Raw genomic sequence first — 23,266 nt, forward strand, 5'->3', positions numbered from 1 at the left:
GCCGTCAGTCGGAGCCATTTCTTGATTCCCAATGCAGCAAAACCCAGATTCCAAAATCATCATAGCCCCTTCAAATAACCCTAAAGAGATGCCCGATCTTCGATTTGGAAAACAAGAAAGAAGACGGAGAAAAAATGGAGAGAAAAGAAACAAAAAAAAAACCATCATTGCGACCATCACCCACCAAGAAGAACAAGAGCAAGAACAAGAAAAAAGAGAAGGGCTCCAAAAATCATGAGCTAGTAATCAGAGGCTCATTAGACTTCTTGAATCCATCGGACATGACGATCTCTTCTTCTCCGGTGATTTCTTCATCTAACAATGGCTATAAGTCGGTTGCCTACAGAACAACATGCCTTCCAGAGTTGCCTCGCCTACCGTTAGAGAAGAAGGCATACAAAGAAGAGGAGGAGAAGAACAATACTTCCGAGTCTCCGATCTTCGATCTTCGCCTCACTGTACAAAGAAGAAAAGAAGAAGAAAAAGAAGAAGAAGAAGAGGGAAAGAAAAAGAGCAGCCTGGAAGGGTAACTGAGAGATCTCACCTCCTCTCGCGAGGACGGAGCCATGAAGGAAGAGGGGGATGTTTTCGGCAATCGGATAGGGATGGCCCTTATATAGTGAGAGCATGCCTATCCAATACAAACGTTGCAAATCTTGAGGCCGCGACACTTCAATCTGCTCAGAAGCCTAATCCAACAAACATGGCTGGCCTAATAACTCAATAAGATCAATCCATTAGCCTATGTTAACGGGGCTAACTTATTAATCAACGTTAATATAAACTAATCTGACATCAGGATCCAATGCTACCAACTATGCTGTCGTAATATTAGGAGAAAACTTTAGCGTAGATAACTATGATGGATCACATGCAATTCATCTAGGACTCTTTCCTGATAGGCTCGTTTATCATACCACAGTTTCTATAAATCTTGTACTTCTCACCATGGATCAGATTGTATGGGCCTACTTTTCAACTTGTCGATCTCATTGTGCATTATAGTTCTTGCTATTTACATGGTGTGCATCTCAAAAGTGGTTAAAACCAGGTGAAGAAGACAAACACCAACCAAACCAAGGGATGTAATTTTGGTGAATTCTAGGATGATGGCTACTAAAAGCTATATGTTAGTTTTAAAAATTCTCATGTGCTTTTGGTGCAACTCTTATCATTTCAAATAAAACAATAATATGATTAAGTATGACTTTAGCTAATTCAACATACTCTCCTTAAAGATTTGACTTTGTCAGACATGAACTTCAACCTACTTATTATTAGGCTTTCCTCTCCTCAATGATGGAGAAATAATTCGTGAAATGATGGAACAAATTTGAAGCATATAAAATTACTCCACAGTTAAGTTCTTCAATAGAACATCCGATAAACTAACATTGATAGGAAACGACTAGAGAGTTTTAATTTGGCCGTCATGGAGTGAGAAGAGATGAATCAACTGCACTATGACCATATAGGGCAACATGAATGATGTGGTCTTTCGATCTCAACTCATGGTCAAACACTTGTGAGGAAGCCCAAAACATTGCAGTCATTAAGGTTGGTAACCCAAGCCTCCAACTCAATAAACCTCTTGGCCTACAACGATAATATTAGTTCAATGCTGCGCAAAGGAAAACAACTTCATGTAGACCTAATCATTTGCCAGTATCTCCTTTGATGACATTGCTATATTAATATTCATCCAAAAAGCAGAAAAGAGTTTGTGAGCATTCTTAGAGGCATTGTTTCTCAAAGAGAACATTTTGGACAAATAGCTCGGAGGATCTCAATCATGGCTATCAATTGAACCAACATACACCTTCTTGATAGTCTTTTGAATAGTCATTGTCATGCCCCAAACCTAAGATTGCGAACCGAGGGTCGTGACAACCGTTGCATACAAAAAAAACTCTCTCCATAAGCATGCAAGGCATTTTATCACAATATTGTGAACAAGTAGTAGAATAAATTTAAAATTACTAAAAGCATAATTCAATTAAACACCAAATTAAACTAAGGAATAAAGTTTTAAAAATCCTTTTTGTCAAACACACGTCGTCAGATTGGGTATCGTAAAGTTCTGCCGGCAGCAATTTTTGCTTTGGTTCCCTGCATGCCAATTAGGTTACCAAATTGGTTGCAATAAAACTATGAGGCAGTTAAAAATGACAAAATTTCCGAACGGAAACAAAACTGCTAAATTTCATCACAAGGTAGTAAAAATGCCAGCGTCGAACATGTACAGACTATTATATATAATCGCTTTGCTAAAATGTCAGAATTTCAAAAATAGTATAGAACTACTTTACATACAGCGCCTTTTAATTAATGCACAGACTCAGCTACTTCAAAAATATATATGAAAAGAATCCCCAATAGAATTCCTATTAACAAGTACATATGCAACATGGAGTAGATCATAATGAAGATATTTTGCACCTGGATCTCCTTGATGATTGTTAAAACTGGTCATACACTTTCAGCTAGCCAGCTATTATAAAGAATCTACAGATTGCTGAGAATTCACTATCATCTAGCTGCTTTTGCCGCTCCTTATCACAGAATCTGGATGCTAGCTGCCAGCCTGTACAGAAGAAATCCTTGGGAGATCTTGGTGAATCACTCGAAGGCACTTCTTAAGCGAGCAGCAAGCACATTATCTGAATGTTCGTCGGAGCCTGCCTCATCAACTCTGCCTTCTTAATTACTCTCCCCATGATGGTGCAGATGTTGGTGTTCATCCTCCTTTCTATTCTCCTTCATCAAAGAAATCGCATAAACAGAATGCTCTTTGGGGCCATCTTCATTACCTTTACTCGCTGATTCACTGTCATCCTCATGGTGGGGATGCTGACCACCAGTTTCGTTTTCGTTGTTGTCGGGAGGAGAAGGCACATCATCTGTATGACTGTATCAGACTTTATTGCTTCTGCTTCTTAATTCACCTCCACCCTGATGGAGCGGATGCTGCGCCTCACACTCCTGTTCATTATTCTCAGTAGCAGCAATCCCATTAACACAATGCTGTTGGGTCCCGTCTTCATTCTCCTCTTCATTATCTCTCGGAGAAGAAAGCACACCATCAGAATACCACCGGGAGACATCTTCATTACCATCACTTCTTATTACAACTCCACCAGAAACACCATAATGTTGCTCCTTGATCAGTTCATCATCCTCCACGAGCTGAATGGCGGATCGAATGGTATCATCCACATCATGGCTATTGCATTTATATTTGTAGTCAACAAGCTATGCTTCAAATAAATTTCATGGTCTCATTGGATAATGTATTGATTTTTCAACCGGTATTTAAGCCAACTTCAAAAATATTGAGGCAAATCTTTAAATGACAATGCAAAAATGGTTCCATACTTATCTATATTATATCAATGCTGCACGACAAATATATTACTTGATGAAAAAGATAAATAATGCACTTAATCCCAGCACCTTTACATTCAATTGCAATGCCTCATATATATACTCCCTTTTTTATCGCATGGAAGTCATGCCGTCCTTAAAAGAACTAGAACCCTGTCGACAATGGCCTCAAGGCTCATAGTGGCATCAGCCTTTGCAATTCCTTCAGCCTCGTCAATCTGAAGCAAATCCAACTGTGACTGTAGTAGGCTCAGAGGCATGAAGTGCATCCCTTCCTCGGACCTTCTCTTCATCCTATCAGCAATTACTTCCACTGGAGCCTCCAAACATACAAATTTCACCCTACAGTTAGTGTAATTCCCAGGCTTGTAATCTTGGTCAGCGGTCCTCAGGATGTCTCTGTACTTCTTTTGCAGTGCTGAACAAGTAAGAGTTACCATTTCGCAATCATTTATGTTCTTTCTAATGGCATCGCGAAGCGCTTCGAGCCAAGGAAACCGGTCTGTATCTGAAAGTGGAACCCCATTTCTCATCTTTTCTGCATTGCACAAGAGGGATGATCACTAGATTCTCTTGGGAGAAAAAAAAAATTAATCAACATAGAATTCTGTGGCGACTCAATAAATGATTTGTTGACCAAATAAACAATGTAATGATGAGAACTATGAAACAGATGTGTGGTGAAAAGTAAAGGATTCGAAATGAGGAGGCCGGAAGGTATTGATCGAATAAATTAGAATATAAAGTTATGAGGAAAGAGAATTAGGTGGGATGGTTTTGACTTTCAATTATACTTGAACTTCCAAAAAAGCAAGGCTGAGTTTTGTGCGTTAATGAGTCATTAGAGATTCTAAAAATCTTTTTTAAGGATTAAACAATTAACTTAATACAGTGCATAGTGATTTGCTGAAGAAGAATAAATCTTGCATCATCTTTTATCTTATGACAGCAAACATTTTATATCTTTGTCTCATTGCTATACACCTGGTGGAGATGGTAGCATTAGCCAGGAATTCACCACATAAGATAAAACATAAAAGATGATGCAAGATTTATTCTTCGATTATACATATGGAATTCTTCGATTATACACATTACATTCAGTAGCAAAGGTGTCATTTCATACATGGTTATGCAGTTAACAAATTGCACGTGAATGAACTTGCAATGGCAGAAGCAAGAGAAAAAGCGAGACCGGTATTTTGAAAGAATGTTATTGTAGCAACAAGGTTCTCAGTTTTTGAAAGAACTTTCTAACCTAAACATTCAAACTTATACATCTCAAGTACCTTTATTTTTCCGTGAGTGGAAGTCATCAGCTTCAACAAACATGCAGCCTAATGACTTTGCAAGCATCTGAGCAACTGTCCTGTCAGCATAATACAGATTCGGAGTCATATTTCAGCACAAGGATCATAAAGTTTAAGATTGTTTAATTAAAGAATTAAGCGACTTATCAAAAGAAAGCATATGCGAAAGCAACATAATTGCCACTCAATCTGCAAATGAAACAAAAAACTGTTTGTTAACATTACTGCCAGATTCATACATTTGTTAAGTCAGATGTTATGTACAACTTTCCCTGTTGAAAGGAACCATTAAGATTCTAATCTTATCTCAAAGCTAAATTAACTTTTATAAACAACAGAAAAGGTTGAACACAAGTAGGGACTAAAAATAAACAATTCAATAATAAGCTGGTTATTCCATTTCTTCTCAATATTTTTCCAGAGAAGGTTACAACAGACAGTACTTAAAATGACAGTAACTTTATGCATTTTCTGGCAAAACTCATGCACCATAACATGTATGCTGGCACAGATTTTTATCCAGGGCGATGAAAGAATTCCTGGTTTCACTTCTGTACCAGCTTGGAGTATACCAAGCCTTCTCATTCAAGTGTCTGGATTGTTATTGGGAAGGAGTCACCACCCTGAAAAATAGCTTTCGCCAGAACTTAAATTCAAAATCCATAGGCCCATAGTTATAGTCTATGCACATCACAAAAGCTACCATACTATGTCCATGGAGCATTCCTAGCATTGCAATAGAAAACTCTGGATACACTAGCTTCCTTCATATAAATTTGCACACCATTTGATAAGAGTCCTATAAATAAATTTAGATATAGACATTCAGAACATCTCTCCTTGAAATTTATGAACATAATGATATTACTTTCATTCTGCATCATTTTTCAAATAAAAGAGTGCATGATTAGTATACAGTGCAATGGAAGACATTTCTAAAACTAAAGCTTTCACAAGAATGTCTTTGTACTTGTGTTTACTTCACATTGCATGAAGGAAAACAAGATGAATCAACACCTTTACACTCAAAACAAAAACATGACTTGGAACTTGCTACCTAAGGAGATGTGCATGATTTGTACTTTTAGGATGCATGATATCGCCAAATTTATCATGCGTTTGTTTGTTCAATATACTAAAATTACCACTGAAGTCTACATTAAAGTCCAAACTGAATAGAGGAGATGCAAATGTTATCATTACTTGTTGCATAAAATGGTTCCTTCTATGGCTTTTAAAAGAAAAATATAAAAAAAATAATTAAAAAGAAAAAGATGTTGCAACAGAAAAAAAAAGATTTGGTAACGCCTTATTTGCATGGTTTACCATGGAAGGAGTTCAAAGACATCTTTACTAGATACCAAAGATGTGATCAAAATACTAAGATAGAAATACAATTAAGGAATAGTCCATAAGTAGCATCAAAGCAAGAGCAATGGGAAACATATCTGCTAGTCAGTCTAGAATCTCAGCAGGAAAAATGCTCAATAGACAAGCATTTATATATATATATATATATATATATATATATATATATAAAGGTAATACATCTAAAACTTTTAGACTAATTACGAAACAAAAATTCATAAACATAGCCTTAGAGATATAGCAGTAATAAATAGCTATAATTATTTTCACAATTGACAAGCTCCTCGAACACATGCTAAATGGAAGTATAGATACATTAATCAAAAGGGAAATTGCTGATTAAGATGCATTGCATTCCAATAACAAAGTAAGAAACACTTTCTTCAAACACTAGAATTATCAAACTTCTTTCGGTTGTATAACGCAACAGTTCATTTTCCATGTTTCTCTGAATGGAGAGGATTGGAGGGTCAGAGGACTTTTGCTTCAAGAGAATCACACTTGAAAACCTGGAGCTGGTGAATGAGATGGTATTACAAAATGCAACTGGGTAATATTGTAATAATATTGCACATATATTTGCAAGGAGGTCAAGAATTATATGGTGGAGGTAGAAAATTGGTCTAATGGACTGTTGGAATATATATATGATATCAGGGTGACACAGTGAACTTGAATAATTATTGAAAAGAGAAGAAAAACACAATTGAGGTGGATTATAAGAAATGGTAAGGAACTAAGGATAGATGCATTAAGTTCGTATCAAAATGAAGCACTGTTTTTGACTTCAGGTAGGCTCAAAGCTCGTAAAATTTTGAATCCAATTACAATGGAAAAGTTGACCCCTCTTTAGTGATTGGATCTTGCCTATTAAGCTGATGCTGAAACTCTGATGCATTAAACATGGTGATTTAAGATATCCTAGTTGGTGGTTGTTAGATTTGAGAATAATTAGAACGCAATATGGAAAGAGAAAATCAAATAGAGGTAATAGAATGATCATAGGTATCAAGGTGCAACTCTAGATTGATGTTGGGCCTTTGGACCAATATTTTAAGAGAAGCTAGTAGTTTTAGGCATGATAATCAAAAAAATATTTCTGTCAGGATAAGGATCACAATCCCAAGTTGAACAAGATTAGACCGATTTCCATTTGGTTGCACTTATTTTGTTCCAAGAACCCATTAACTTGGGTTATACCCTTTTTGAAAAAAAAAAATTGCCACTATCCAAAAGATAAATGTGTTTTACACATCAAAACAAGTCTATTTCACCCTCAGAGCAGAATTATACTCCCATGGGGGCTTTTACTAGAATAATAGTGCTTCCATATCCCTTTCGTGATCGCTTTTCACTTGGCAAGATGATTGGGATACAACCCATTTACTAATAGTAACTCTATCCTAAGGTACCAGGAGGTAAAAGGTAGGAAAGGGAAAGAAGGCAATTTTTTAACATACTAATGGTTTGAAGAGAGCGCTTTCTTGATCTAAACTGGTTGGCCTGTGAATGGAGGTGTTAATGGAGAACAGCTACAAAACCAAGGAGAATGATAAAGGGCCGAGTTCATATCAAGGAGGCTACAGATCTTGCAAATTGACCAAGCCCAAAATTAAGGATCCTTTCTACCCATGAATTTTATTAATGGAGAGAAGTTACGCACGATGTTGAGGTGGGAAGCCATGGATATGTTCCACATTCAATTACACCGTAGCATAGTTAGAACCTGATGATGTTGCATAATGGCTTTGACAAATATCTGTGCCTCAGCTTAGCCTAATATAAAGCCCTAGGCATTTGTTCAGAACCCAATAATGATGGTCTTTGAAGCTAACAACCAGTTGTAGCGTCATCCTCCATGCAGCATATAAAGCAAATCAAAATACACATATATGGTGTCTTAATAATGTTTAAGGTTATAGGTTGAGCAAAGTTAAACAACTTACAAACCAAAACTAGGTCTTGGTGAATCCTGCGTTCCAGTTCTATATAACATGTTATCGGTATATATCAAATATTAGCTAAACAATTGTAAAAGGGAATCATATTGCTAAATAACGAATAGCATAGAACATAAATTCACAGAAAAAAAATTAGGCATTAAATTAGTAACACTAAAATGGTGGTAGACAGAAGGGCTTACGATTTGCCGGAGCCACTGACCCCCATGATCACAATTGCTAATCCTGCAATGAAAAACCAAAGGAGTGAGATTAAAATCAAATTGAAACAGATCAACAACAAAATTGATACCATAATCTGGCAAGAAAACACGCAAAATCCCTTGAAAGATTCCCAGAGCGTATATAATCAACATATTTTTCATCCAAAATGTTTGGACCACAATCGATAGTGATCAACAGGAGATCAGGAGAAAGGGTTAAGAAAAAATAAGGCTTCAAGAAATGGGATATCTGGAAAAAGAAGAGAGCAAAGGATCAAACCTCGGTCTTTGGGGTTCGAAGCCATCGAGGTGGCTGAGCTTGAAAGCCGGCAGTCACGAAGAGGGGAAATGGAGGGCTCAGCACAGAGCTCGGGCTGAGCGTGGAACCAGGCACAATATATTCATTGTCTCATGTACGCTGAAGAATGTATTTTTGCTGCATAAACAAGAACGATGGTTTTTGTAAAGGAGATGCCAGATAAGAGTGCTGAGAAGTTCATCTAACATGTGTATCTCTTATGTGCACTCAGCTGAGAAGTTGATAGAAAGCCCTTGGACCGTGAATAGGAATGGTCCATTATCTTCAGCAATCATCTTGCCGCTGCTTCATTTTGCCGCAGTGGAATTTGCGAGGCCAAAGGTTGATCTGGCTCGGCCGAAGCACAGACATGGGGAGGAGAATATGGAGCATCTGAAGCATGGGTTTCCAGTTCAAATTGTCGAGCAGGAGCACGGGGAGTGCCATCAGGTTCCACAGATGGCAAGTGTGGTCTGTGCTCCGAAGCAGGACTGTTGGCCGCGGCACGAAGAGGATCCATGGGCACCAATTCAGGCGTGGACAAGGCATTGGATGGGGAGTAGTTAGTTTGGAAAAGTGGCTGCTCGAAAGCACCCGGCATGCCGGCAAGACAACGGATTTCTTCAGCAGACGAAGGAGACAAAGGCAGTGGGCTGAGGGTGAGGTCCGAGCCAAGGTCTCGACTTTGATGGCGGGGCAAAGGAGGGAGGCCAAGGTGGAGATTCAAACCCAACCCACTCATCACGGCCATTCCTGATGAGAAAAATACCATTTTTTTTTTCTACGACCTTCTCAAAAAGATCTCAGTTCCATCAGCAAAACCCTATATTTTCTCAGACCGAGCTCGCAGAGTGCCAAAACAAAATAATAAAATAAAAATAAAAAAATAAAATTGAAAAGCAAAGCACATCTCCCAAACCCATCCTCAAAACCAGATTTTTGGTCCATCTTTCTCTAACGACGCTCTCTTTTAAGACAAGATCGACCGCCAAAAGAAAGATCTCCGTTAGGATTTGTACCCTGGAAGTGAAGAAGAGAAAATCCCTAGAAAATGGGACAGGGGAACCCAATTCGATCGGACAAGTACGAGAAGAGAAGGGTGACGAGTGAGATTGAGCACGACAGGAGATTAATCGGAGGATTTTGGATGATTTCGTACCTGAATCGCCTCTCCGTCCACGGGTTTCCAGTTCCTCCCCAAAGCCCCGAGAGAGGAAAAGAGTTGCATAGTTTTTGTTTGGGTTGGAGGGGAAGTTTGGCTGTTTGGGGAAGTTTTATTTACTATTATAAAAGTAAATAATAGTAATAAACGGCATTACATTATCTGAGGTCATTATATTATTGGAATCTTTTGTCACTAATACTCATGTAAATGTGCCGTCGAAGAAACACGGATATCTGGAATAATTTTTGGAAGGTAAATGGATTGGGGATTTAATGGCTTAAATCTTATTAGTTGAATTAACTTTTGACATGCATATCAACTCTTTTTCTTTGCTGAACATTAATAATGATCTCCCATTTGATCGATCCATTCATCATAGGCTCGTCGGTAATCAAGTAAACAAGGAAAAACAAAAGCATGAAGCCTATCTTACAAGAAGGAATCCGCCACAAACTCCGTTGTAAAAAAAAAAAAAAAAAAGAGTATCATACACATATCATCATATTGTATAAAGATAGTTGTTGCATTCGATTTAATTAAAAAGTCTCTTTTTATTATTTTACATGTTTTAGCGTGATGCTCTTGTTTTTATTCATCCTTAAATTAGAAAACATAAATCGAGAGAAATATATATTCATAAAAATATCTTATTTATAAAATTGACAAGCGGCATTAATGTAGAGTCTCACCTTATTGTAACATATTATGATAATGGTTGTAATAATAATTTTAGAATTTCCCACTACTCATTACAAGTATTAGAATAACAAATATTTATTTGGCATCATTATGTCTCAACGATGAGCCACAAAAAAAATAGATATCTTAGAGCTAATGTCTTAATATTTACATGGATAACCCATTCCATTCAATTTTTGGTTGATGGCCTTAATAACTAATAATTTGAAGTATTATATAACTATCAACCTTTTATTTTAATACCTCTGAAAAAATTAGCATTCGTTTTGTACTACAAAAAGTCATAGGGCAACTATTGCAAAAGAATAATTAAATTAGTTTATACATAAAATGGTTAATTATTAACACCAACGGCTAAAAATCTAATGAGAGAGGTATTCATCTAAAAATGGGATAATTTAAAGTATACGTATGTAAATAGTGATTTTCGGAGTAAATATACAATAAACTATATTTTTCTCAAGGAGATATATGCAAAAAATTCTAAATCATATATATCTAAAATAAGTAGTAGCACACAATTTTAATTATCCAATGCACATAGAATAGCAAATATATAATTTATGATACATATATTTAGACAAATTAGTATATTATAAATATGACACGCGTTATGAAGGGAGATAGCTATCTCAATTCCTCAACATAGTCTTGAAAGTAAGTTGACACTCCCATGGAGCGGAACGGCGGAGAGGCAGAGCGGAACGACAGAGTGGCGGAGAATCGGCAAGAGAACAGGCTGGTGGAGGCTAAGAAGGTTGGGGGAAACGGTGCTCGGCAGCAACAGACGGCGACTGAGAAGCCTTTGTGGTTGTCGGTGGCCCAGACACCCCTACGGCGACCCCAGTGGATCTCGTTTGAGATCTTCCAAGTGGAACTCCGGCAAAACCAAAGCGTCCTCATGGAGGTCTTGGAGCTACCACTGGAGAGGATCAACAAGGCCTGGAGAACCTAGTCGGCGACGACCCTCCTAGCCCGAAGCCTCGGCCGCCCTGTCTCGATTAACCGGATTGGGAAAGAGATCTGAATTAGAGCTCGGATTGGCTACGAGATCGAAGGATTTCCATTGCCGGCCGGACATCTGGCCATCTGCTTCAAGAAGGAGGAGTAGAGGGATGCGGTGCTCTAGAGCGGCCCTTGGTTAGTAGGGGGCAGCCACTGGCCATGGAGAGGTGGCGTCCAGATTTTGTGCCTGATGTCTACAAGGTTACCAAGGTCGTGGCGTGGGTGCAATTGTCGGCGCTCCCACTTGAGTTCTCGGATAAGGAGTCGATCCTTGACATAGCCAGAGTGGCCGGATGCCCTCTGGCACTAAATGCAATGACGAACGGCAGGCGTCGGTTGGGATTTGCTAGGTTTAAAATAGAAGTGAATGCCCTAAAACCCTTGAGGCCTGGGATCTACCTCCAAGGCGAATCAGAGAAGATTTGGCAAGGTTTCACCTATGAAAACTTGCTGGGAGTCTGCTACAAGTGTGGATGTCTCGGCCATGGCAAGGAGAAATGTGGCCCTTCGCCTTCAGCCGCTAGGGGAGGGGGGATCAGATGCGGAATGGCAAGGCGGAGGTGACATCAATGAATCCGGTCGAGGCCGGCCCTAACCAAAACAATCGGCCGGCCTACGGGCCATGGTTGGTCATCAGTCGGAACCGCAAGTTGAAGCAGTCCAGCTCGGAGATGAGGAAGAAGATGACCACCGAGTTGGGGTTGGAGTCAACCCGTGGTTCACTCAATGTCAATCAGGGTCCCCAAACTTCGCCAACCAGGCCAAGGCCGATGAGCGGAGGATCGTGGCCATGCCGGACCGGGGGAAAGTGCTGGCGATGGACGATCTCAGCGATGACTCAACCTTTCCGGCTGACGTTAGTTCTTATGACCCATTATTCACTATTGAGTTGGTGCCGATTCAACTCAGTGTGGATGGACCTGAGCCTTCGTGGATCCAAGCAGGCCAAGCTGTGGGAGCTTATAAGGGCTTGGCCCAACAACCGGCCTTCAACGAACCCAGCCCATCCAAATGAGCCCAAAGTCCACTGAAAGGCTGCGACATGATCGGGCTCGCGGATTCGGCACCCCAAGGCTAGCCCATGGGTGCTGTGCTGAGCCCAGACCATCCACCGGCCCCCCTAAACCCGGCCTGCCTAAGCGGGCCCAAAGCCCATTGAAAGGCCTAGGCAGATCCGGGTTAGCAGGCCAGAACAAGGCGGGTGGGCGGGAAGCTGGATCCACATTATTGAGACAGACCGAGCCCCATCAGTCACCACACAGCAGGGTTCATCAGACTCCACCGAGCCCTCCATGGACCCTTTACCCCCTTCCATGCCGGCGACGGAGGAATGGTCGGTGCCGGTAGACATGCAGGGAGCAACCGGGGGCATGAACGTTCCGCCATGCTCTATCTAGGGAGGCGAACCGGTGATGGTAGTTGCAGTCTCTGGGAAAAACCAGGTGATGGCACTCTCCCAAGATATACCTGAGGCCGGCAGCATGGCTCCCAGTGGCCAGTAGGGGGCGGAGATGGCGACTGAAGAAAGGTGTGGAAAGGGCCTAGGCGATCAGGGGGCTGGCCTCGTGCGGTGGCAGGTTGGTGACCAAGCTAGAGCCTAGAAGGGGTAGGTGGAGATGGTTCCATTATCCACACTCTACATACATATATATGCACAATTAAATATAGTTATACAACACCACTATACACAAAGATACATAGTTGTTGAGAGGGATGGACACTAGGCACATTTACCAGGTGACTATACATGAAGATGCATAATTGTTGTTAGAGGTAGTGGGGGCATATGCACACCATACACAGATGTACAAATATATACGATTATACAATACAACACACAAATGCGCAGTTATTAAAATACATCTAGTGAAATAATATAGAAATTTTAAGTTGAAAATTTTTTGAGTCTTGATCATTGCTGTGGTGGTTAAGTGATTTCGACCTAAATCAGTGCAACTATCAAGCATCATTACTTAAAAGAAAATTAGATAAACTTGCTTCTTTTTCCTTCGAGCAACGAAGTGTAATTAGTTATAATTTTACCCTAAGGAAAATATGTGACCATTTTGAAGGGAACATAGGCAAAACCCGATTAAAATCCTTGTCCTGTAATAGTTTATATATTAATCTCCTTTACAGAAAATAATAAAATATGAGGTTTATATAGCACAAAGCTCCCAAGAAAGATCCCAACCACTTACATCTTAAAGTTCACTAATTGAGGGTCAATGCATTTTGGAATATTTCTCTCTACCGAGAGATTTGGTATAGAGTTGACGACACATCTAGCACTGGCAATATAATCTTCGTAACTCTCGCCACCGTTGCCGCCTCCATTTGTTATGGGAAAGACAAGTCCAGCACCTACATATTCCCAATGACCAGTTTTCCAATCAAAGCCATATAGAGGAAGAAATCGATGACCGTACTCCGCCACAAACTCTATTGCATCCACCACGAACTCCATCTCCTTCCATGAGGTATAGTATGCAAAACTAACCCGGGTCCACCCCGGCCTCGCCCCTTCATATCCCTGCAAGAGGAAGCAAATATCTCACCTTTTGTTCAACCAACTCATATAACAACTTATATTAGGCCATGCACCACGTAATTTTAAATGAAACACAAACTTATAATTTAGAAATTAAGCATAATGTAACTCTAAGTTTTAATATTTCCTATCCTAAGTTTTAATGCTGCATATAAATTATAATTAGATTCGGTCTATAATACATCAGCACCAATATAAACATTAAAAGGCCTACGTAGGGTTAAACAGGAATGGTCCAGAAATTAATTACTCACTCTCTCGACCGCGGTCTTGATGGCTTTGGACCGGGCCCGGTCGATCCCGAGAAGCACGTGACCGTAGGGCCCGGCGCACGCGCAACCGCCGCGTCCCTGGATCCCGAACAGATCGTTCAACAGCTTGGTCACGAAACTGCAGTGTAGGTGCTTGCCACGCATCCCGTCCGGGTACACGAGGAACGACATGATCGGCTGCCGCTCCTCCTCGCACACGTGCCCCAGCACCCGCACCTTCGGGTTCTCCCGGATCCGCTCCATGGCTCGTCGCGCAAAAAGAGCTTCCCTCTCGCGGATCGCTACGTGTCCGACCCACTCCTTCACGCAGAACGCGAGCGCGGCACGAATCTTCTGGACGATCCCCGGCGTACCGGCATCTTCCCGTTCCTCCGCGTTCTCGCAATACACGGTGTCCTGCAACAAAACCGCCACGCCTCCGTTTCCTCAGCTTTACGATTGCCAAATTATGCAAGATTATGGAGACCGGCGGCTGAGATTTTTCCATACCTTTACATCGTGGCCGCTGACGTATAGAACGGTGCCTCCGCCGCTGGTGGAGGGAGGGGTGCCTTTGATCCGGTAGAGGCCCTCATTCATCAGAAGGATGCCGGGGCTCCCAGGTCCACCGATGAACTTGTGTGGGCTGAGAAACACGGCATCGTAGCCGTCCACCTCGCCAGATCTCATCTCGATGTTCACGTATGGCGCGCTGTTAGATTCACGAATTGATGATCAAAATTTGTTACACAATCAAGTGTGTTATGGATGTGCCAAGTGAAAAAGTCTCAGCTTGTGCTTTTTCTGGCCTGAGAGATGAGCCTGATTGCATGGCACTCTTCTTGCTAGCTTCAACATGGCCCAAAAGTTCTACAACCTGATCTAAATGCACCTGGCCTAGCGTGCACAGGTAGAGTGGTGCAATTGAAGGCATTTACTAGTATAGGTATAGTTTCTCAAATGTAGCTGGGTCATTCAAGATAGGGTGGTTCTAACACCGTAATTATAAAACTTCGGTTATCAATATGGTTGTTTCACAAGGTTGTGGGAGGAGGATCCACACGTACATACCTGCATGCGAAGTCGAAGCATGCATAGGCACCATGCCGATGGAGCATATGTGCGATTCCACTTGTGTCGGACAGCACTCCGGTGACATTGCTGCAGGCCGAGAAAGAACCAAGCTTGGGTCTTCCGGAGTACTCTGGGGACTCAAGGGCGGCCTCGAGGGCTGCAAGGTCGATGTGCCCCGACTCATCGAGCCCGATCTCGACCACTTCGGCTAGGGTCTGGCGCCATGACAGCAGGTTGGAATGGTGCTCATATGGGCCTATGAATATGACCCACCGATCGGAAGGCGGGAGGTGGTTGAGGACCACTGGACGGAGGATGGATGGGACAGTGATCCCCATCACCTCTTGCAGCCGTTTGATCGCCGCGGTACAGCCGGTGCCACAGAAGAGGAGGATGTCATGCGGGCCGGCTCCCATGCAGTGCTTGATGTATTGGGAGGCTTGGTGGACCAACTTGCTGGTGTGGAGGCCCACATAGCTATCCACAGTGTGAGTGTTCCCTGTCATGAAATCAAAAAGTCATTGGAGTGGTGCTTTTGGAGCAAGTTATAGTTCATTCCATGAGATGGGATTTCCTTTGAGATGCAGCCTGGCTTCCATGGATTCCTTAGAATTTATGTTTGCCTCTAATATGAGCCTTGAAGTATTTAATGATGCAGCAGCAGCGTAATTATATATGCTAATACTAACAATCAGATTCAGAGAGATATATACCATAGAATGGAAGGACATCTTGCAGTAGAAATTCCTCCACAAACCGCAGGAACCTCCCTGAAGCTGTGTGATCCGAGTATGTGATGCGGCGTCGACCAAAAGGGGAGTCGAACTCAGCCTCAGCTCCAATGATCTGTGACCTTAGAAACTCCATCTTACTGTCATCATCAGCATAACCATCTAACCATTTGCTCAAGGGCTCAATCATATCAAACTCATCAATAGGAGCAAAGGTTGTTCCCTTCCCACTGGGCTCAGCCGGGCTACCGGCATCGGCGCCACCGAGCTTTGCCGAATCTGAGGAGATTTTAGCATGATGGATGCTTGATAATGGCAGAGGAGAGGCAACAAGAAGAGGCATCATGATGCTGCAAGGAAATAGCAATATGTGATCAATACAATCCTGTCGATTGAGACTTGGGAGACAATATCCTTATATAGACTATATCCTTATATAGACTATGGACAGGCGCACAAGGAAAAATATAATACAAGAGCAGCAGAACCAGGTTCCATGCGTTGGACCCTGCCATTTAGCCTTTGGTTTGCGGAAATCCGTGAACTGCATGGGAAATGTGGAGCACACCGTAAGAGAGAAGCGTAGGAACGTAAGGCAGGGGTTGGGCTCATCACGCCATTAAATCAAACGCGGTCCACAGAAATAAATATTGGAGGCTCGAACTCTAGCTTGGTCGAGCGGTGCAGACCAGTCACTTGTAAAGCGAGTGAACTCAATGCCCAACGCGGATATGGGCAAAAATGTTTGTGTGCATATATTTCTTTATATATATATTTCTTTTTAGTTTTATTTTGTAAATGTTTTGATGGATAAAATTATCTTTAATGTTTTTGAAGGATAATTAAAGATTATCCATCTGAGGTTAAACTCGGTTTCACCAAGTTTATATGTGGTTTGGCAAATGAGTCAACTCGGGGCAAACCAACGGTGGGACGAGTCTTAGGTGCCCACAATATTTGACCTGGCGTCGGAGGAAACGCGGCAAGAGCGGCAGAGGGGGTAAAGCTGGCTGGTTAGGCTGAGGCCACCAATATTACATTGGGCGTGACTCTGGCTGTTTTCCCTCTTCAATTCAATGGTATGCACAATGTTATCTTGTGAAGAACTTATATGAGATCTCTGTCATACCAAATATTCATTTATTCTTGGTCTTTTCTTCCCCGTGTGCGAATAACTATTCCTAGCTAGAATTGGCATTTCTTTGTGGAAAAAATGGCTCCAAGATAACTTGATCCCTACCAAATTAGATTTACTGAATCAGCTTGGTTTGGAAAATATAATTCATTTCTAGGAATCAAAAGAGACAAGTTTTAGACTGCTTGGGCTCGGCATGATATATGGGGAACCTGTTTGGACTCGGCTCGAGCCCGAATCTAGCATGACAAAGTTGCTCACCCCCAGCGGTCATCAGTTCCAAGCCTAGCTTCCTCTTGTTTGCAAACACTTGGAGTGCAGGCTGGGCTCATTTAGGAGCAAAGTTCTAAAATGTATGAGTTTTGTTTTTATGTATGATAGTTTATACAAATCATAAGTTATACATATATATGCCGGCAATTTGTTATATTTTTATGCATATATTATTTATAATGTAGATGCAAACTAGGTCAAAAATGGCCGAGTCCAGCACAAAGGCTGCTAAGAGGGAGAAAGAAGAAAAAAGAAATTAAACGATTTAAGAGAGGCCATGTACATCTCATTGGCTCCAAGAAAGTAGATAGGGGGAGGTATTATTTCAAATTTTTTATGGAGGTGGCAGCCACTCTCATTGACCTGAAATGTCCCGTGAGCAAAGGGACATGGCTTATGTTGAAGTTTTTAATGATTCAAATATAAATTAGATTTGCAGTTTATGTTAACCACTAATCAAACCCAACCACCTTGTAGTTCTGGGTGTTAAAAGAGTAGTGCTGCAGGGCTCTATAAAGTGCACATAAGCAATAATTTTGCAAGGTGGCAAGGAGAAAATTGCTTAACTTAATGAATTTATTGCCAAACATGGTAGGTTAGTTGATTATAGAGTTTCCAAGTTAGCAGTCGTGAGCTCGATAAACTTTTCATTTGCAATTTATGAGCGCCCAAAGCATCTTCTATGCTAAGTTATGAAATAAAATCATAATTGTTGATATGGTAAATTGTTTGAAACCATGCTAGTTCATTGAATGAATACATATGATAGGAGGTGGAATTAAAGGTAGACATTTTCCTACTTTATATCTTTCTCCCCCCTTCCAAAAAAAAAGAACAAGTGAATGAATGAATGAAAATATACTTAACTTTTCTTGCAAAGTTTTTTCTAATAAAATTATATATTGAGAAATTTGTATTAGAAATAAGATTTTAATTGCTTGTTCTGTTCATGGTACTGGTGTGCTCTATATACAAGTTTAGCCCATAGATATAGTAGAATACAACAATAGAATCTCATGATTATAGGAAAGATACTCGAGACCAGATATAGTATAATACAATAGTAAAATCCAATAATTTGGTACGAAAACTAAATTTGAATATGATAATCAGATCCCATTATTTTTGGAGATTAATCTGAGCTAATATTCCAAAATTGTGCGTACAATATGTAGCAACTGTGATATCTAATATCGTACATACTATAATGGCGAGATTGTGTATGATTCTGACAAGTATAATACGCCCCCTCAAGTTAGTGTGTGTAGATTTGTAACATCCAACTTGTGTGGTAGATAAAAAAACTGATCACAACCTAAAACTTTGGTAAAAATATCAGCACGTTGGTTGTCACTTCGAAGGAACTTAGTCTGGATTGTGTTTGTTTGTAGTTTTTTTATAACAATATGACAATCTATTTCGATGTGTTTTGTCTGCTCATAGAATATAGAGTTGGCGGCAATAGAAAGTGTTGCTTGGTTATCATAATAGAGAGATATAGGTTGAGGGTGGTGAATAGCCAAGTCAGAGCCTAGAGTTTTGAGCCAGACTAATTCACAAGTGATAGAGGCCATTGATCAATACTTAGGTTCAGCGGTGGAACGAGAGAAATACTTTATTTCTTTGTGCACCATGAGCTAGGGCTATCATCAAGAAAGCTACAATAACTGTGACAGAATGACAAGTAGTAGAACAAGTCGCCCAATTAGCATCACAATAAACACTAAGATAAAAGTTGTTCGAAGTAGGCATGACCAAAACTAGGGCATGATTTGCGGTATCTTAAGACTCAAAGAGCAGCATCCATATGGGGGTGGCATGGTGCCTGTATAAATTGACTAAGAAGATTGACAATAAAGGTAATGTCTGGATCAGTGATTGTGAGATAAATCAAACGACCTATCAGGCATTTATATGGTATAGGATCATGCAAAAGTTCTCCAACATCATGTAATAATTTTAAAATTTGCTCCATCTGGGTGTGCACTGGTTTAGCACCTAAAACAACTTTATCTTCAAGAATATCTAGGCATACTTCTGTTGACAAAGAAAAATACCTTTACTGAAGTGTGCAACTTCGATGCCCATAAAGTATTTAAGTGTGCCAAGATCATTAATTCGAAATTGATGTTGGAGGAAAGATTTAGTGGAAGCAATGAAAGAAGGATCATTGCTAGTAGTGAGTATATCAACATAAACAAGTACAATGGCAATGTTGCCTTTAGATTTGAGGGTAAAGAGTGAATAATCGATAATTGAATGAGTGAAACCAGCCTAAAGTAGTATAGTAGAGAATTTGGAAAACCAGTTACAAGAGGCTTGTTTAAGACTATATAAGAATTTATTGAAGCGGCAGACCAACTGTTCTCCTTTCTCCTCCTTTCAAGAAAAATCTGGTGGTAGTTGCATGCAAACTTTTTTATTAAATCACCATGGAGGAAGGCATTATTGACATTAAGCTGGTATAGATGCCATTGCTTGGCAGCTACAATGGCAATAAGACAACAAACTGTAACCAATTTGGCAATAGAAGTAAATGTTTCATAGTAATCCAGGCCTTTAACTTGAGTGTAGTCTTTAGCAACAACCTTGCTTTATACCATTCAATACTACCATCGGACTTGCATTTGATCTTATATACCCATTTGCATCTGATGGAATGTTTGCCTGGTGGAAGTGGCATCACGGTCCAAATATGATTAAACTCTAAGGCCTTAATTTCATTGGCCATAGCATCATGTCAGTAAGCATGTTTCATTGCTGAGAGAAAAGACTTGGGTTCTTGAGAAGAGAAAATAGAAGCTAGAAAAGCACGATGAGAGCTAGAGAATTTATAAAAAAAAAGATAATTTTAGAGTAGATACTTAGTACCTATTACGAGGTTGTTTAGGTATAGGTAAGAATATGACGAAACTTGAGAGCACTAAAAATCTTGAAGCCACTAGGGAGGACGTCAGATGCTTGTGGAGCGTTTTGGAGGTAGATTGACGGATGTTTTAGAAAGATCAACCGGTTCGATGGAATCTTAATTAGAAGTGGAAGAAGGCCAAGTAGGTGAAGATGGAAGATCAATTGAAGGAGTAGAGAGGATGAGTTCATCACCATTATCAATAATGTAAGGAAGAATTAGTCATTGGGAAGAAGGAAAAATGTGAGATGTATTGGCAAATGGAAAAACTGAATCATGAAAAATGACATCCCAAATAGTGAATATTTTTTTCTCAAGTAGGTCATACACATGATAGCCTTTTGGCCATAGGGATTTTCTACAAAAAATGCATTTATGTGCGCGAGGTCTAAATTTATTTTTGGCTTGGATATGAGCAAAACATCCAAAGGTACGTCCATGGTGGTAAGAGAATTTTTTTTATCAAAAAATATTTCATGACGAGATTTACCACTTAAAATAGGAGAAGGAAATCGGTTGATAAGATAAACAATAGTTAAAACACACTTACCCCAAAATTGGAGTGGTAGATTGGCTTGAAAATGTAATACTTGAGCTACTTCAAGGAGGTGTCTATGTTCACGCTCAACTATACCATTTTGCTATGGCGTTCCAACACAAGATAATTTATGAATAATTCCTAAAGAATCAAGGTAAGTTTGCAATTGATGATCCATAAATTCCATCCCATTATCACTTCTAACTATTTTTATTTTATGAGAAAATTGGTTGCCTATAAGAGCAATAAATTTTCTAAGCAAATAAAATGTTTCATATTTGAATCGCATGAGAAAAATCCATGTGCAACATGAAAAGTCATCTACAATAGTTAAAAAATAACATGCACTGGTATGAGATGGAATAGAACAACTTTCCTAAATATCAATATAAATAAGTTCAAAAATGAAGGAAGAAATAGAAGTACTTGTAAGAAAAGAAACTCTAGTATGTTTTGCTAGAGGACAAACAGTATAAGAATCTATTTTATATTAAAAAGTAGAAAGAGAAATAGAAATATCTTGGGCTAAAATCTTTAATCTTAGAGTCGATGGATGGCCCAAACAATTGTGCCAAAGACTCAACTAGGTGCAATAACTTGTAGAAGTATGAGAAACTGGAGCCTTGTGATAGTAAATGCCATTATTTTCTTTACCGAGACCAATCAAGTTCCTCATTGGCAGGTCCTGAAAAACACAAAAGTCAGAAAAAAAATATGACAACACAATTATGTGGTTTAGTAAACTTACTATTGGATAATAAAAATTGAAAGTGGGTACACAAAGAACATTTTTTTAACTCAAGAGAAGGGGATATTTCAATAGTCCCTTTGGGTTATTTGAATGGAATCTTCAGTCAGTAGTTTAGATTGACGAGTTGGTTAAGGTTCAAGTAATAAAAAAAGATTAAAGTTGGAGACCATGTGGTCACAAGAATCTGTGTCAATTACCCATGTCATGGGTTGTGAGTTGGAAGGAATACCTATGTTGATGGAAGTGGTGGTTTTGTCAATGTTTAATATGGATAGAAAATGAACATACTACTCTGGTGTGAGCTGGGGCACAATAGATGAGCCAAAAGGATTTTTACTATTGGCAATATGATTTACAATAGTAGGGTTTTGGTTCCTCCACGGTAGTTTGGGCAGCCATATAATTTATAATAAGTGTCACATGTGCAACCAAGATTATTGCAGTAATCACAATGTGCTTGTCCTCGACCGACACGATCTCTACTACTACGACCTCCTTGTTGGTTACTGAAGTGACTAAAATTGTGCTTGTTAAAATGTGAAGTAGCCATGGCAGCGCCTTCAAGAGATTGCATCAATTTGACTTAATGTGCCTTCTATTTCTCCTCTTGCAAAATCAGAAAAAAAAGTTTTGCTTACTACAAGTAGTGGCTCCATGGTGAGTATTTAGCTTCGAACAGTTGAAAAGAAGTCATTGAGCACTATAAGGAATTAAAAAACCTTTTCATTTTGAGAGATCGGATTCAACTCTTTCATTGCACCATAGGTGTAAGTAAGAAGTGGACATAGACCATTGATTTTATCCCAATATACTTTGAGTGTAGTAAAATAAGAAGCAACAAAAGATTGATCTTGAATATGCATTGAGATTTCTCGCTTGATACGATAAATTTGGGTAGCCTTACCATGAGAAAAGTGCTCTTTCAGATCTTCCCATGCCTCCTTTGCAGTTTTAAAATAAACTATACTGCTCACAAGATCTTTGTGGACTATGTTCCAAATTTAGGAAAGCACCATGGTGTTGCAACATTGCCTTGCATCAAGTATTGCTAAACTTTTGTCAGGTTTTTCAAGCAAGCCATTAATAAAGCCAATTTTATTCTTGGCTAAGAGAGCAGTCTTCATGGCATGCCTCCATAGAAGATAATTGTCACTAGTAAGGATTTGAGAGATCAGGATCATGCTTGGGTTATCTAAGTGGTGGGGAAAGAACGGTGACATTATATCAGCACTAGGATTAGAAATATCAGTAGAAAATGCCATAATTATCAAATGGAGAATAGAGGGTCAAGAAAAACAAACACTGAAAGGATGATAGGAGAACAAGAAAGAGGGGTTGACTGATCAAGAAAAAACTCGCTCTGATACCATGAAAAATTTGTGTTAGAAATAAATTTTGAATTGCTTGTTCTACTCATGGCACTAGTGTACTTTATATACAAGTTAAGCCCCCAGATATAGTAAAATAAAACAATAAAATTTCAAGATTATGAAAAAGATACTAGGGACCAGATAGAGTATAATACAATAGCAAAATCCTATAATTTGGTACAAATACTAAATTTGAATATGACAATTAGATCCCATGATTTTTGGAGATTATTTGAGCTGATATTCTAAGATTGTGCATGTAATATGTGGCAGCTGTGATATCTAATATCG

The 23,266-nt window shown here is 39.7% G+C and overlaps 2 protein-coding genes across 6 annotated transcripts; both read right to left on the minus strand.

The window, feature by feature from the left end:
- Positions 1-2,252: 2,252 nt before the first annotated feature.
- LOC103705039 (gluconokinase) lies at positions 2,253-9,808 on the minus strand. Of its 5 annotated transcripts, none has more exons than XM_008788626.4 (5): positions 9,684-9,808; positions 8,507-8,662; positions 8,206-8,248; positions 4,674-4,753; positions 2,253-3,922 (listed from the first exon to the last, which is right to left on the minus strand). In XM_008788626.4, exons 2-5 carry the CDS (start codon positions 8,529-8,531, stop codon positions 3,510-3,512), a joined length of 561 nt encoding a protein of 186 aa, XP_008786848.2. In that variant the 5' UTR covers positions 8,532-8,662; positions 9,684-9,808; the 3' UTR covers positions 2,253-3,509. The 5 variants fall into 5 exon arrangements, with proteins under 5 accessions (XP_008786848.2, XP_038970670.1, XP_038970671.1 ...); XM_039114742.1 differs by having other exon boundaries at positions 8,507-9,544; positions 9,684-9,763; XM_039114743.1 differs by having other exon boundaries at positions 8,507-9,015; positions 9,684-9,749.
- A 3,663-nt stretch (positions 9,809-13,471) lies between these two features.
- Positions 13,472-16,371, minus strand: LOC103705038 (probable cysteine desulfurase). The gene is made up of 5 exons (XM_008788624.4): positions 15,983-16,371; positions 15,267-15,768; positions 14,706-14,907; positions 14,199-14,612; positions 13,472-13,926 (listed from the first exon to the last, which is right to left on the minus strand). Exons 1-5 carry the CDS (start codon positions 16,344-16,346, stop codon positions 13,591-13,593), a joined length of 1,818 nt encoding a protein of 605 aa, XP_008786846.4. The 5' UTR covers positions 16,347-16,371; the 3' UTR covers positions 13,472-13,590.
- Between the last annotated feature and the right edge of the window lie 6,895 nt (positions 16,372-23,266).

Source organism: Phoenix dactylifera, chromosome 17 (assembly GCF_009389715.1).
Source record: "Phoenix dactylifera cultivar Barhee BC4 chromosome 17, palm_55x_up_171113_PBpolish2nd_filt_p, whole genome shotgun sequence".
NCBI lineage: Eukaryota > Viridiplantae > Streptophyta > Magnoliopsida > Arecales > Arecaceae > Phoenix > Phoenix dactylifera.